The sequence below is a fragment of the Talpa europaea genome (genome assembly GCF_964194135.1).
Source record: "Talpa europaea genome assembly, chromosome: 4".
Classification (NCBI taxonomy): Eukaryota; Metazoa; Chordata; class Mammalia; order Eulipotyphla; family Talpidae; genus Talpa; species Talpa europaea.
The window spans coordinates 140,360,354-140,374,241 of record NC_140070.1 but is presented as its reverse complement, the minus strand read 5'-3'; the positions used below and the strand labels follow the sequence as shown (position 1 = coordinate 140,374,241).

The 13,888-nt window shown below is 38.2% G+C and overlaps 1 protein-coding gene across 1 annotated transcript; it reads left to right on the top strand.

Annotated features, from left to right (window-relative positions):
* Positions 1-1,489: 1,489 nt before the first annotated feature.
* On the top strand, positions 1,490-12,903 carry TMEM50B (transmembrane protein 50B; the record flags this gene model as incomplete). The annotated part of the gene is made up of 6 exons (XM_084231325.1): positions 1,490-2,130; positions 3,548-3,660; positions 4,451-4,518; positions 7,548-7,640; positions 10,653-10,710; positions 12,858-12,903. Exons 1-6 carry the CDS (start codon positions 2,032-2,034, stop codon positions 12,901-12,903), a joined length of 477 nt encoding a protein of 158 aa, XP_084087451.1. The 5' UTR covers positions 1,490-2,031.
* Positions 12,904-13,888: the final 985 nt, after the last annotated feature.

Genomic DNA, 13,888 nt, shown 5'->3' with positions numbered 1-13,888 from the left:
ATGAGGAATGAATTTTATAATAGGAAATAAGACTTTTAACCTTTAGACATTGTCTTAAATTCATGGTGGCCTTTCCTGTATTTTAACCAGTTAATATTTAATCTTTAATAGCCCTTCATTACCGTGTTTGTGGACTAGCTTGATGAAATGTGCCTGTAATGCAAGCGTATAAGACTTAGTACAGCTGAAGCATATCTGAATGATAAAGTCTTAACGTTCTGTGGATAAAATGTACACACAGTAAAATACACAGATCTTAAGTATACATGTAAATGTTAGAAATATAATTGCTGGGATATTAGGGAGTTTTATTTTTAGATTTATAATAAAATGTCACCAGGAATGTATGAACGTTCTAGAACAGAGACTGTTCTAAAGTCTCACTGACATTTAACATTGTCAATGTTTTTAATTTTACCTAGTCTATGAATGTAAAGTGATATCTATATTTTCCTCATGACTAATGATGTTGACTACTTTCTTATATGCTTTTTGCCATTAGTTGCAAAGTTTTTTGCTCACTTTTTATGGTCTGTTCTGAGGTTAGCCGTGTATTTAAAGAGTTTGTATTAAAATGTTTGAGGCTTCCTCCTGTGACTCAGCCCTTCCCAGGACTCTCCCCCTCAATTTCTAACTACTCTAGTTATCCTGGACTCCATCTTTTTAACACCTCAAGCCAAAAAAACTGTTTTTTATTTGCTCAAATTTTAACCATGCTGTACTCCAAGAACTCTCTGGGATAGGATAGAAGGTTAAGAGATCCTTCAGGCAGAAAAGCTGTATAAAAGTGGATCTCACTCATTGTGTTTTTCCCAGGGGTCAAATCCCCTTCAGTTTGTGCCTGTTTTTCAGTGTTCCCTTCTGAAATTTAATGTGTCTTTGAATTACCTCATCTGGACATGATTTCTTTGTTTAGAAAATACCCTTTGAGTTCCTTATGCACAAGATTTTTCTCCTTCCAGTTATCTATTGCTTGCTTTCTAGATAACTCTAAAATGTAATGGTTTAAAATGGCCATATATTATACTTACGATTCCTATGGGTCATGAGTTTGGAAAGGTACAGCCAGGATGACATGTCTCTCCTTTGTTGATATGTGTAATCTGGGAAGGCTCAGACCTGGGGGTGATGCTGTAACTGGAACAACAGTCACCTAGAAGTGCCAACCCACACATCTGGCAGTTGATGCTCACTGTTGGCTGTGACCTCCCTAGGACCCCGGGCTGCGGTCTCCTCATAGCATTGAGGCCTTGCATTCTTACATGGTGATTCAGGAGCTCGTCATGGGTTTCCCAGAGAACCAGCCATAAGCTGCATGGCCTTTTTTGATCTGTCTCAGAAGTTGCATGGTAGAGGTTACACTGCATCACTTCCTCTACTACTGGCCATCCAGTCTGTGTTGTGGGCCCAAGTTCAAGGGGAGGGACATGGACCCACTGCTCAGTGGGAGAAGTGCCAAAGAATTTGCAGACATGTTTTAAAACCACCATACTCATTTAGAGGCTTACTAGCTCTCCCTTGTGTCTAGCATAGTCTTAAGTTCATCCCAATAGATATTCATCCAAGTAGTCACTTTTTTCCTTAAACATAGTAGAATAGGACCTAAAGTAAATTTGTGCTTAAAGCCTTAAAGGAGTAAGATACCATACTTTTTTTTTTTTTTTTTTAAAGATTTATTTATTTATTTCTACAAGCACCGGGTACAGTCAGAAGCGCGGGAGGGTGAAATTCACCAGAGCCGGAGCGGGGAGCAAAACAGGCAGAAGGACCAAAGCACACTGCTGAGGGGAGCAGCGGGTGCGACAGGAGAGGTCTGCGCGCCATGTGGGACCCTCGCTGGTGGCAGAGGATCGAACCGGTGCTGCGGAGGCTGCGAGCAGCTTCACAGCCCAGCGCTCAACTGCTGTGCCACCGGGGAGGCCCCAAAGATACCATACTTCTTGAAAGCAATTCCTGAGATTATTTTTGTCTTTTTTTTTTTTTGGTTTTTAGAATATTTAATGAAAACAACCCCACGCTTAAGGGTTGAAAATGGCAGGCTTCCTGGACAATTTCCGTTGGCCGGAATGTGAATGTATTGACTGGAGTGAGAGGAGGAACACCGTGGCTTCCGTGGTAGCAGGTATATTGGTAAGTGGAAGGGCCTGGTTGGTGATCTTTATGCCTCATCTTTTGCCCTGAAAATTAATGTCAATTCCTTTAGACTGTGACTACCCTTAGACTATTTCATCTCACGGTTGTTTTGTATAAATATCAGCATTCTACATACCATTGCTAAATAAAACAAGTTATATGGGTTCAATTGACTGTAAATTTGTTAATCTCAGTGTCTTTTCTTCAGTTCCAATTCCAGTTAATGATACAATATGTTTCAAGTTCTTTAAGAACCTTAAAGGCTCAGAATTTGATGTGACAAAGATGTCTTGACTCACTGAGGTTCACAGTGTGTAAACAGCATTAAGGGGCACAGGCTGTATTGGAACCTAACTCTGCTGTGTTTTCTGGGGAAGGGAAGGGAGCCATTTCCATTTCCCCCCTGCAGCACTGGGGGCAAGTGAGAGGAAGACATTTGTGGAGAAATTACTGAATTTTCTTTTTCAACAGTGTTTTCTTTTTGATTATGAAAAATGTCAGGTGTGTAAGCAAAAATAGAGAAGGTAGTATAAAGAGCCTCTTTCCCCTCTACTTACCATCCAGCTTCAGTGTCAGATCATGCCCCGTTTGTTTTAGTTTTCCATCAACCACTCTATCCCCACTACATTTTTTTGAAGCCAATTTCAGTATCTATTACACTTTAAACATTCATCTCTTGAAATATACAGTTTTATATCTGTGCCCAAGAGAAAAAAATAAAGCAGAGTAGAACTGAAGAGACTTGTGAAGCGGTCTGTATGCAATTCTTTCAGATATTGCTGTTTTTTTTTTCTTTATGGTCATTTCACCTGCACTTGTTTATAAAATTCCTTAACACTCTTGTCTACTTTAAAGCTGTTCAACTTAGTTTAAGTAAAAACATTGCATTTTGCAAACTCATGTTCAGCCATTTATACAGTAGTCAGATTACATAGTTTAAACTATAGCAGCCTAAATAGTTTTGGAGACATGACATTAGCTTCTTGGTAAGCTTGTAGCTCAGTTGTGGAAGCAGCAGTGCTTGGATTAAAAAAAAAAAAAATTCTGTAGACAGAATGAGAGCTATCAGGTAATCAGGTAGTTGGTTAGTTGGAGGTTATTTAAGAGAACCTCTGTTGCATATAATTAGGTGCATAAAAGAAGCAGGCAATTCATTCTCGGATGGTAATTTTTTTTATCTGGCATTGAGAGCAGAACATCAGAATCTTTCACAGATTTTATCAGTTATGTTCATCTGAAAGGCAATAAAGAATAAGTAAACAAGGGATTCTTCTTTTTTATATTTCAACATCTAGAATTCAAAGAGGGAGTATTTTATGTTTCATTATATGATGTATAGGAAAAGGCCTGTTAAAGAGTAGGTGTCAGGCTCAGCCAGAGTATTAGTGTTACTTTAATGGCCTGGGCTCTCAAGTTTTTCACAGGCTGGTGGATAATGATCGATGCAGCCGTGGTCTATCCTAAGCCAGAGCAGCTGAACCACGCCTTCCACACGTGCGGTGTGTTTTCCACATTGGCTTTCTTCATGTAAGTATGGAGGTAACTTGCAATTTAAGATCGTTTTTCTAAAAATAGTTTTTCCTTGAAATTTAGTGCTGTCTGGAATAACTTTTTAATTTAATTGATGGCTTCTTAAATGTGATAAATATATATCCCCCAGCTTTTCTAAGATGCAGCAAGAATGAGTATTGAATTTGGTCAGGTATTTTTTAACAGCTATAAAGATTATCATGATTTTTCTTATCTTTGTTAAATTGTTTAATTACTGTATTTTATCAGACCCAAGATTGATTTTTATATTAATATTTCTGAATATCAGGGTGCTTCTTATAATCAGGGGTATCTTATAATTACAGGGTTTCTTTTTGTAGTATTAAAAACTAATGGTGCATTTTTTAAAAAAGATTTATTTATTTATGCATAAAAGAACTGGGGAGGGGGGTGAGAAGATTCACCAGAGCCAAGTAGGGAACAGAACAGGCAGACAGACTGAAATACACTGCTGAGGGGAGCAATGGGCAAGACAGGAGAGGTCTGCTGTTCCATGTGGGTCAATCCCTGGCCGGAGATCGAACTCGTGCTGCAATGACTGCTGATAGCTTAATAGTGCTGAGACTTAATCCCTTGCACTACCAGGGGGGTCCAATAGGATGTACATTTCTATCCACTAGGCTATTTGTTAAAATTAAAAGGTTTGTTTAGATAGTAAGAGCTTGTCTTCAGCTAGGAAATAATGATTCCTTTTATGTGATATGTATGTGATCTGTGGCTATTTTAGCAGCATGAAAGCTGATTGGGTGATTTTGATTTGTTTTAGGATAAATGCTGTGTCCAATGCTCAGGTGAGAGGTGACAGCTATGAGAGCGGCTGTTTAGGAAGAACAGGTAAAGGCACTTTTATACTGTTATTATATAAAAAACAAAGCTCCTAGTGAGTCTTTATTTGGGTCTGGTAGTGATTGTGAACAATATTTTTTGTTAACTTAAAAGATTTAGTGTTATTGACATCTGTAAGAAAGTAACTCCTTTTTGTTATATTATTATATTGTATGTATGTGTGTGTGTTGTTGCCTAGATCAATTATAATTTATGTAAAAATGAAATTGACCAGTTTTATTTAAGAGGTACAATTTGTTATGTAACTACCACCACAAGTATGATATAAAAGATTTCCATTACCTTGCAGAGTTCCCTGATATCCCTTTGTAGTTAATCCCCTTTTCCCCACATCCTGGCCATGCTGATGTGCTTTCTATTTTTGTAGTTTTGCCTTTTGTAGAATTTTATATAAGTGGAATCATATAGTAAGTATCATAACATTTTAAACAAATGAGTTGTAAAGAGCTTAGCTTTTAAAAAAACATCTTTTAATTAAATTCATTTTTTTTACTGTGGTAAGAACATACACATAACATAATGTAACTCTTTCAACAAATTTTGAGGTGCACAATACAGTATTCCACAGGCACATGGTTGTATAACAGCTCTCCACAGCTTACTCATCTTATAGAACTGAAACTTCATACCGTTGAACAGCAGCTCCTGGTTCCCCATCCTCCAACCCCGGCAGCCCTCAGTCTACTCTTTTTGTTTTTATGAGTTTGATTCGTATTGATACGTCATATAAGTGGAATTTAAAAAGAAGGAACTCCTGCCATATATGACAATACAGATGTACCTGGAGGACTGAGTGAGATAAATCAATCACAGAGGGACAAATTAGTTTTCTTTCCTACCTGACATTTTAAATGCTGATGCAGATTTCATAACTTCACTTCCTTTGGGGTGCATGAAGAACTGGGGAGTAGGGGGGTGACAGATGACAGGCAAACATAAATTCAGAGTCTGTGTGCATGTGCACACGGTCACTTCTTAGTCTGTCTTGTGGCCCAGCCTCAGCATGTTAGGTCAGGAATGGGGGAGAATAAAGGTGAGAAAGCACGTACTAACCAGTGAGACTCCTGTGTATAGAGCACACAGTAATTTCCTTGATCATTTTTGTTTAAAGAAATTTCTATGGATAATGCTATGAATTATGTCACTATTATCTTTTTTTTTTTAATAGAAAATTTCATTGTCACTTACCTAAAAGGTGGATCATATATTTGCCTTGGGTGTGGCACCAAAAACCATATTTTTTACCCTCACGGAGTCTTAGACTTTATTCCATGATTATTCCCTACCCAGTTAAAATTCATGCTGCAGTCTGTGTGTACGTGTGGTGTGTGGGTAGTGCAAGTTCCGAAGTCTCGTGCTTCTAGAGCTAAGGGCACACTGTCTTCCAGGCATGCGCAAATTTTGCCACACTAAACTTTGACACTACATAAGTGACTTGCCACTTAGCCCCATTTAATTTCCAGAAAAATTTGCAAGAAAGTATAATCAAATCATAAATGTGCTATGATGGAAATATTGAATAGTGGAGCTATAAAAGAGAACAGGAGTCAGGAGACAAAGATCATCTACTTGGAATCTAAGACAAGATGGGACTCTTAAATGTCCCTTGACCTTGATCCTGAGCTTCCTTGGAGTCAAACCCAAAAATGTGTTTTAAATTTTTTTTGTTAGACAAAAGCATGCTCATTTTTCTTGTTTACTTTTATTAGGAAAGCTATGTGTGGCCCTACATAAAGAATATGAAGGAAAATATTTTTGATGGTTCCTTTTATTCACTTATATAGTTTGAGGATGTCTTTCTCCAGGGAACTACACGTCATTGTGTATTTCTGGAGATCTGCTTATTATAATAAAATATAGATACTTAATAACCCACATCTCTCAAATATCAGCTTTTCTAACAATGCTGTGCTTTGATTAGCGCTTCCTGCATATCTGGTGCCTAAAATGTATGAATCTCTGTTCAGTTAGTAACAAAATATCTGCAATTGAAAACATTTAGCTTTATGTAATGAAAATTGGCTTGGATTTTATTTTCACTTCAGCGGAGGTTTATTTTCCTTTCGTGGGACCATGGGCTGTCAAGACCTGTGGCCAGGGTCTGGCACAGATGTTAACCCGCTTTCCCAAAGATGTATTGAGCCTACTCAGGTGTACCAAGGATTACTTTATTAAGATTTTACTGTATAAATTCTATATATTAATAGAAAATTTCATTGTCACTTACCTAAAAGGTGGATCTTATATTTGCCTTGGGTGTGGCGCCAAAAACCATATTTTTTACTCTCACAGAGTCTTAGACTTTATTCCATGATTATTCCCTACCCAGTTAAAATTCATGCTGCAGTCTGTGTGTACGTGTGGTGTGTGGGTAGTGCAAGTTCTGAAGTCTCGTGCTTCTAGAGCTAAGGGCACACTGTCTTCACAGTGTGAACTCTACTGTGAACTCTACACAGTAGAGGGTTGAATTGCTGCTTCTGACCTTGAACTTCTAAGGGGCATGTGGTGCAGGCTGGCTGCCTCAGCCATAAAAGACTGTACTTCTGAAGCTGGCCACTGTTTGCCCCATTTTGAGTAATAGTGTAATTTTAACATTAATGTGGGGCCTTCGTATGCAGTCTCTCGTTCGTGTAGGCTGATGGCTCTCTGAAGCACATTTTCTGCTTCTCTTAGAGCAGCCACAACACAGGGTAGTTTTTCAGTTAGGGTTTAATGCATGTAGTCAAGTGATTACTTATGAGACTTTCCTTGTTTAGTTTACGTAGCCAGTAGTTTCTCTGCCCAGTGGAAAGGTAACTTTCCTTTTATCCCCTTTCAGGTGTGGGTTATAACCCTTTCAATTTTAAAGTTTTTTTTTAATTTCAGTTTTGTCTTTTTAATCTTCAGTTAATTGTCAAGCAGAACATATGTGCCTGTCTTGAGATGTATGACATAGTGTATATTATAATAACATTGTTTGTTCCTAAGACAGAGAGCGGCAAAAATGAGCAAAATGCTAAAGCCTGTTCCTCACACAGGTGCTCGTGTTTGGCTCTTCATTGGTTTCATGTTGATGTTTGGGTCACTTATTGCTTCCATGTGGATTCTTTTTGGTGCATATGTTACCCAGAGTAAGTATTTATTTCTCTTTTATTTTATACAAGAGACTCAGATATATTTGGCTTAGATTTGGCTTAGTCTGTTAACTCCACCTGAAGTAAAATTTGGTTTACTCAGTTAGCTTGAAGATGTGACTGCATGAAGACGTGTAAGTTGTTTGATAGAACTTCTTAGTGGCCTCACTCAGTGCAGTGAGTTATCCTGGTTGGAAATCCAAGTCACTGACAAGACAATGTTGCTCTGGACCATCTCTTGAGTTTCTCATTTCCTTCCTCACCCTGGACAGCCAGACTGGAGGCGCATTTACTTGGGTCATAGTGATAATAGTGAGACACCTACCAGGTGTACAGTTCATTATGTGCAGAGTGCTGAAAGTCAAGTTTTCCACAACCAGTTTGGTGGTGAAAACTAGCCTGAACTGACCTGGGACTCAGTATGTCCTTTATTCCATTCCAAAAGTATACTGGGCCTCCCCTGGTGGTGCAGTGGTTGAGCGCTGGGTTGCGAGGCTGCCTGCAGCCTCTGCAGCACCGATTCGATCCCCGGCCACTGGCGAGGGTCCCACCAAAAAAAAAAACCAAAACCAAAAAAAAAAAAAAAAACACCCAAAAGTATACAGATGTTTTCTTGCAGGAATGTGGTCTGTTTGTTTATGGACTGCTGGCCCAGACCCAGCTGGGGGTGCTGTGTACTATTTATGCTTTGTGTTACCCATTCTTAAATTTGAAAAATTTTGAATTCCAAAACATATCGTGCCCTAACGGTTTCAGATAAAGAGGTTGTGGATCCTGTTATCCTTCTGTTCACCGGAAGCTCCTCTTTTCAATCTCAGCCTGTCATTTTTCAATCATAGGTATAGGGGAGTGTTTTAAGGGCAAAACTGAAAATGTTTGTGGGGCTTTCCTGCAGGAACAGTGGATACAGAGGAGGGACAGTCTGGGCCCCTCACATCCATCCAGGACCAGTCTCAGCAGGTGCCTGGAAGCCTGGTTTACTGCTTCTCTTCCTTCACCCAAAAATGGCAGTCATATTCAGATAACACAGCTTATTCATCATCTGACCCCTCTGTCTCTGGTGCCAATCACTCTACTTCACTGTCACATTTCCTTGTCCTGATCCACAGCTGACCTTTGAATGCTTTTGAGGGAATTCCTTAAGTTTTGTTAGTATAAAATCTTGGAATACCTGTCCTTTTCACTTGGTACAAACAAGTCAGTACAAGTAGTTGACTAATGTTTAAATAACACTCCTCATCAAGTAGATTAAAATGTGTTATTTTAATTAATTAAAAATACTAATAGAGCACACACTAATTGGCATATCCTATAATCTAACCATTTAAAGTATACAGTTCTGTGTTTTTAGTAGATTCACAAAGTTGTGCTACCATCACCACAGTCCAGTTTTGGAACATTTTTATCAACGCCAAAGAAACCCTTTACACATTAGCAACTATTTCCTATTGCTCTTTCCTTTAGCCCTGGTCACCCACTGTCTGCTTTCTGTCTGTAGATTTGCCTCGTTATTGTCACTGGATTTGTAGGGGAAGTACATTTTGAGCTCATTTCATCCCTGACTCTAAGAAGGGTGAGCAGCTATTTTTGATTTCCTTGGAAATCTGCAGTTTCTGGAAGCTACATATGAAACTTTCTAGTTTTTATTGGGAAAATGGGGATAAATTGTCACTCTTGAAAGATGTGGAAGGAGCCAGTAAATTTGGAAAGGTTGTACATTCATTGGTTATATCTATAGAACGGGTATTTTTTTTTAAAGATTTATTTGTTTATGCATGCAAGAGTTGGGGTGTAGGCCAGAAGTCGGGGGCCAGTGTGAGGATTCGCCAGAGATAGTGGGGAGCAGAACAGAACAAATACACTGGGGAGCAGTGGGTGAGACAGGATAGGTCTGCCGTGCCATGTGGGTAGCTCCCTGGCTGGGGATCGAACTCTTGCTGCAGTGGCTGCTGATAGCTTCATAGTGCTGAGACTTGCACCACCAGGGACCTGGTATATTTTGAGAAATTTCATTATGGATCTCATTTTCATACTTCTACAGCATTGGTCATAGAGTCACTTTTCTCTTTATAAATGAATATGCTTTTACTTCAGAGAGCATTTCTAACGCATTTTAAATCTTTTACTGTACAGATTTCCTTCAAGTGTTATAATCGAATACTGCCTAACATTTATTACATAACACTTTCATTTATATAGTACTTAGGACAGTGTGTTGTACTGTTCTATGCACACTATGGTTAGGTGCTATTGTAATGCCTATTTTATAGATGAAGAAACTAAGGCATAATGAGGTTAAGTAATTTGCTTGTAGCCATTCAGTCAGTCAGTCAGTGGTAGAGTTAGGATTTAAATACAGGGGTCTGGCTCAAACTTGACACTCTCTGCCATGTACAGGGCTGCAAGAGCTAAAAACGGAACCACTTCCTTCATGATAGCCAATATTTTTAGTCAGCATTAACAGTCATAAAATTTAACTATCCACAGAATTTCAGTGGTTTCCAATTTTTTCCCTTTTTCTTCCTATGAAGATAGTAGCTGTTTCTTCTGGGAGAGATTCCATGAAAAAGCTTGATGACAGCTTCTGATGGTCCTTTTTATATCTCACATTGCGCAGTGAGATTCTTGAAATAGTGAAAGAAAGTAAATGAACAGACGATCAAATAATCACAAATTTAATTTGATCTAACATTTTGTATTTCTACAGGAGTAACAAGGTGAGCTGTTGCTTCCTCTGCAGTTTGCAGGCAGTGAAAACTAGAGCAGTTACTTTAGACAGAATGAAAGCCTGATAAATGCATTGTCTTTTGTCCAGACTGAGAGCTATCCTTGGTTTTGGGAAGATGAGATTGACTTTTTCTTATTGTGATTTAATTATAGATTTCTTAGAGTTAAGGGATAATAGCAGCATTATACAGAGCATGGCAGTATGAATGGCACAGATACTTTGCCACTGTGCCTTTTGCTTCTATATATAATCTCCTAATGTGTTTTACTTTATATGTGCAGATACTGATGTTTATCCAGGACTAGCTGTGTTTTTCCAAAATGCACTTATATTTTTTAGGTAAGTTGCCTAATTTCTTAACCAAACCTATAACATTTAAAGGATTATCATCTTTATTATATGAGCAGCAAGGACAATAGAACATGTATAAATCCCTTAAGTTAGGTAAAATATATAGAACTTATTATAAAAGGTAAAAAAATTCTATTGTATAAGAATGTAACAGCCATCTAATTAGGGGTCCTGCTATGTGCCAAATCCTCAGCTGGATGTTATGTATGTTACATTTTAAATTCCCGTTTAATTATCTTAAGTCTGTAAATCAGTTTGTGTTCTAGTTTTATGAATGAAGAAATAAGGCTCAGCACTTAACTTAAGGACATCCAGCTAGTCAGTGCAGAGCTGAAATCTGAACCCTGACTGCTGTTTCCACAGCCTTTCGTTAAACAAACAAAAAAGCATGACAAAAAAATCAGAACTCACATAACAGGGTATAAATTGTAATAAAAAAAAACCTGATTGGGAAACTAGATTTTCTGCTTGGTTTTCAAGATAAAGTATTTAAAAAAATATTAAAAGTATTTTTTTGCATCAGTCTTCTCAAAAGTCCCAAAAATGAAACCCAAATCCTGTGCTTTTCAGTTTGAATGTCTTTTAATATCAAAATAGGTCTTTTAGTTATCTATTTGTCAAATTATATTCTTCTCATGAGCCCCACACAATCATAAAGATTTAAGTCTTGAATTTTGTTTTGTTACCAGTTTTGAGCAATTTGATTATGGTGTGTGGTTCTTTTGCTTGCAGTTCATTGAGTGTTTTGGATTTGTGGGTTTATGATTTTTATCAAGTTTGAATTCAGCCATTATTTCTTCAAGTAGTATTTTTTTGGTCTATCCTGCCTTCTTGTATTTAGTTGCATGTATATTAGGCGCAAGTTCTCATGTTTGTTTTCTCTGTGTTTCAGTTTGGATAGTCTCTACTGTTATATCTTTAAAGCACCATCAAAGCAGTGCACATCTAGGAATATTTAGTCCCCTGACTAAGGCAGTTCCCTTCCTGATATCCATGAAGTCTGAGGTTTCCCCACCCGGCCTAGGAGATTGGGAAGTCTTCCCAGTGGAAGATGGGAGCTCTGGGAATTGTTTTCTCCAGCACACTTTGCCTTGCCTGGGGCACTTCCTCAGTGTAGCAGCTGTGTGCCCTACCCAGAGACTGGCAAGTCATCCCGCCAACTGTGGGCCTCCTGTTCAGGGGTACAGTTCCTGCATCTCTGGCCACTCTTCCTTGTTTCCTTTGCAAGTTGATCTTCTACCTCCTGGCCATTAAATTTGAAGTTCCTTAAGGCACTGTTACAGAATTTTCCTTCTCTGCTTCCTTTACTTTCTCTAGGTGAGTTCTTCATACTTAGGACATTAACAATTGCCTCTGTGCTGATGAGCACAGATTTCTCCATGCACGTTTACACAACCTGGCAACTTCCTACCGAGATCTTCTTGGGTGGTTGACATTTCAAATCCAACACATCACCACGTCTTCAAAAGTCAGGGTTCCAGAGTGTTCCATCTCTGCACCTCTCCCTTTCCTGCTACCCTTTGCTCAGAAAGTTTTAGCTCTCAGTCTGTTGTCACTTCCTAAGGAACACCTTCTTGTCCTCTGTGTGGGTCAAATGCTTATATTCCATGCTCATGGTACCATGGTCTTCACCTTTATAGCAATTTTCTTTTGTAGTTGGAATTTGATTGTCTCTCTTATTAGACTCTTAACTCCGCTAGTGAGTACATTATTTTCGTTTTGACTTACGTTGCAATCCTAGCACTTGGCCAGAGCCAGGGGCCTGGCCAGTACTCAGTCTACAGTAATTATTTGTTAAATGGATGCAGAACTGCAACTGGTCTGTTCAGGATGCTTCAGCCATTGCAACTCAGCTGTCACAGAGCACTCGACTCCCACAGCTGAAAAGTGGTCCCACAGCCTGACACTGAGAAACGCCCTTTTTCCTTAGGAGCTCACTGTCCAGTTGAGAAAGGATGTTTAAGTTCAGCTGTCAAGGTCAACACACTGCTTTATAAAACAAACTAATTCAGACCAGTCCCACAACCTTGAATTGTAGAAATTGATACAAAGTGATGAGTGAGGTACCTGTCAGTATATTTAGAAAGTGAATTCCCTGTGATCTTTCCTCATGATTTATTTTCATATCTTTCTAGCACTCTGATCTACAAATTTGGAAGAACCGAAGAACTATGGACCTGAGACCAATTCTTAAATCACATTTTCCTTTTGTTATATTCTATTTGTAGATAAGTTTTTATCTTTCAATATAATTTACACATTGCCAAATGGGAGAGATTGTACATTAAATGTTTTGTTTCTTTACACTTTTATGCTCTGAGTTTTGAAGTACTTTTATGAAAATTTCTGTCATTTTTCATTGACTTGACTGTTAATCTATTCATAACATGAAATATAGCTGGGATGATGAGTATCGGCTTTTTTATTCCTGAGGATGCAAAGCTTGATGTGTTCACGATGCCAGGGTTGCCTCATCATGTCATTTTAAAGGTCACTACTTGGTTTTAGATTCTCTAATTTCTGAACTTGGGTGAAAATACAGCTCCGTTGATCTGAAATAAGCACTGAGCCATTAAAAAGGGCAAGTTGTAGTTTATTTTGGTTTAAAAATGAGATTTTTTTTAACAAGGAAAAGTGTTTGTTCTTATGTATTAAAAATGGACTTTTATACGGAGATTTTTTAAATACCTGAAGGACTAGTTTGAAAGTCTCTTTTAAAAGTTTTTAATGTGACTTTGAGAAGTGATGGGTAATGCTTGATCAGATAAGCTCAGTTTTGTATGGTTAATGTAAAAAGACTAAGACAGCTCAGCAACATGCTTCTTATAAAGGCAGCTTGAACAATCTGTCTAGTGGGACTCTCTTGTCAGCCTACTGTTATCTGACAATACAAAATTTAATAGTAAGCAAGTGTGAGACAACTGCAGTTAAACAGCATGAACCATATAGCAAAGTGAACAATTAGTTTCAAGTTAAAGCAGTTCTTCCCAGCAAGAATTATTATGAACTAGTGAAAAATAAGGCATTTCATCCCCGTAGTTAGACTGCAAGTCTCTTTTAACTTCAGCTCTCAAATTCTGGGTGAACTCTTCCTGCAGAATATATCTTCAATCTGAAAGTTCATACTCAGACAGAAACTTCTTTTGCCAACTTTGAAACACTGTAT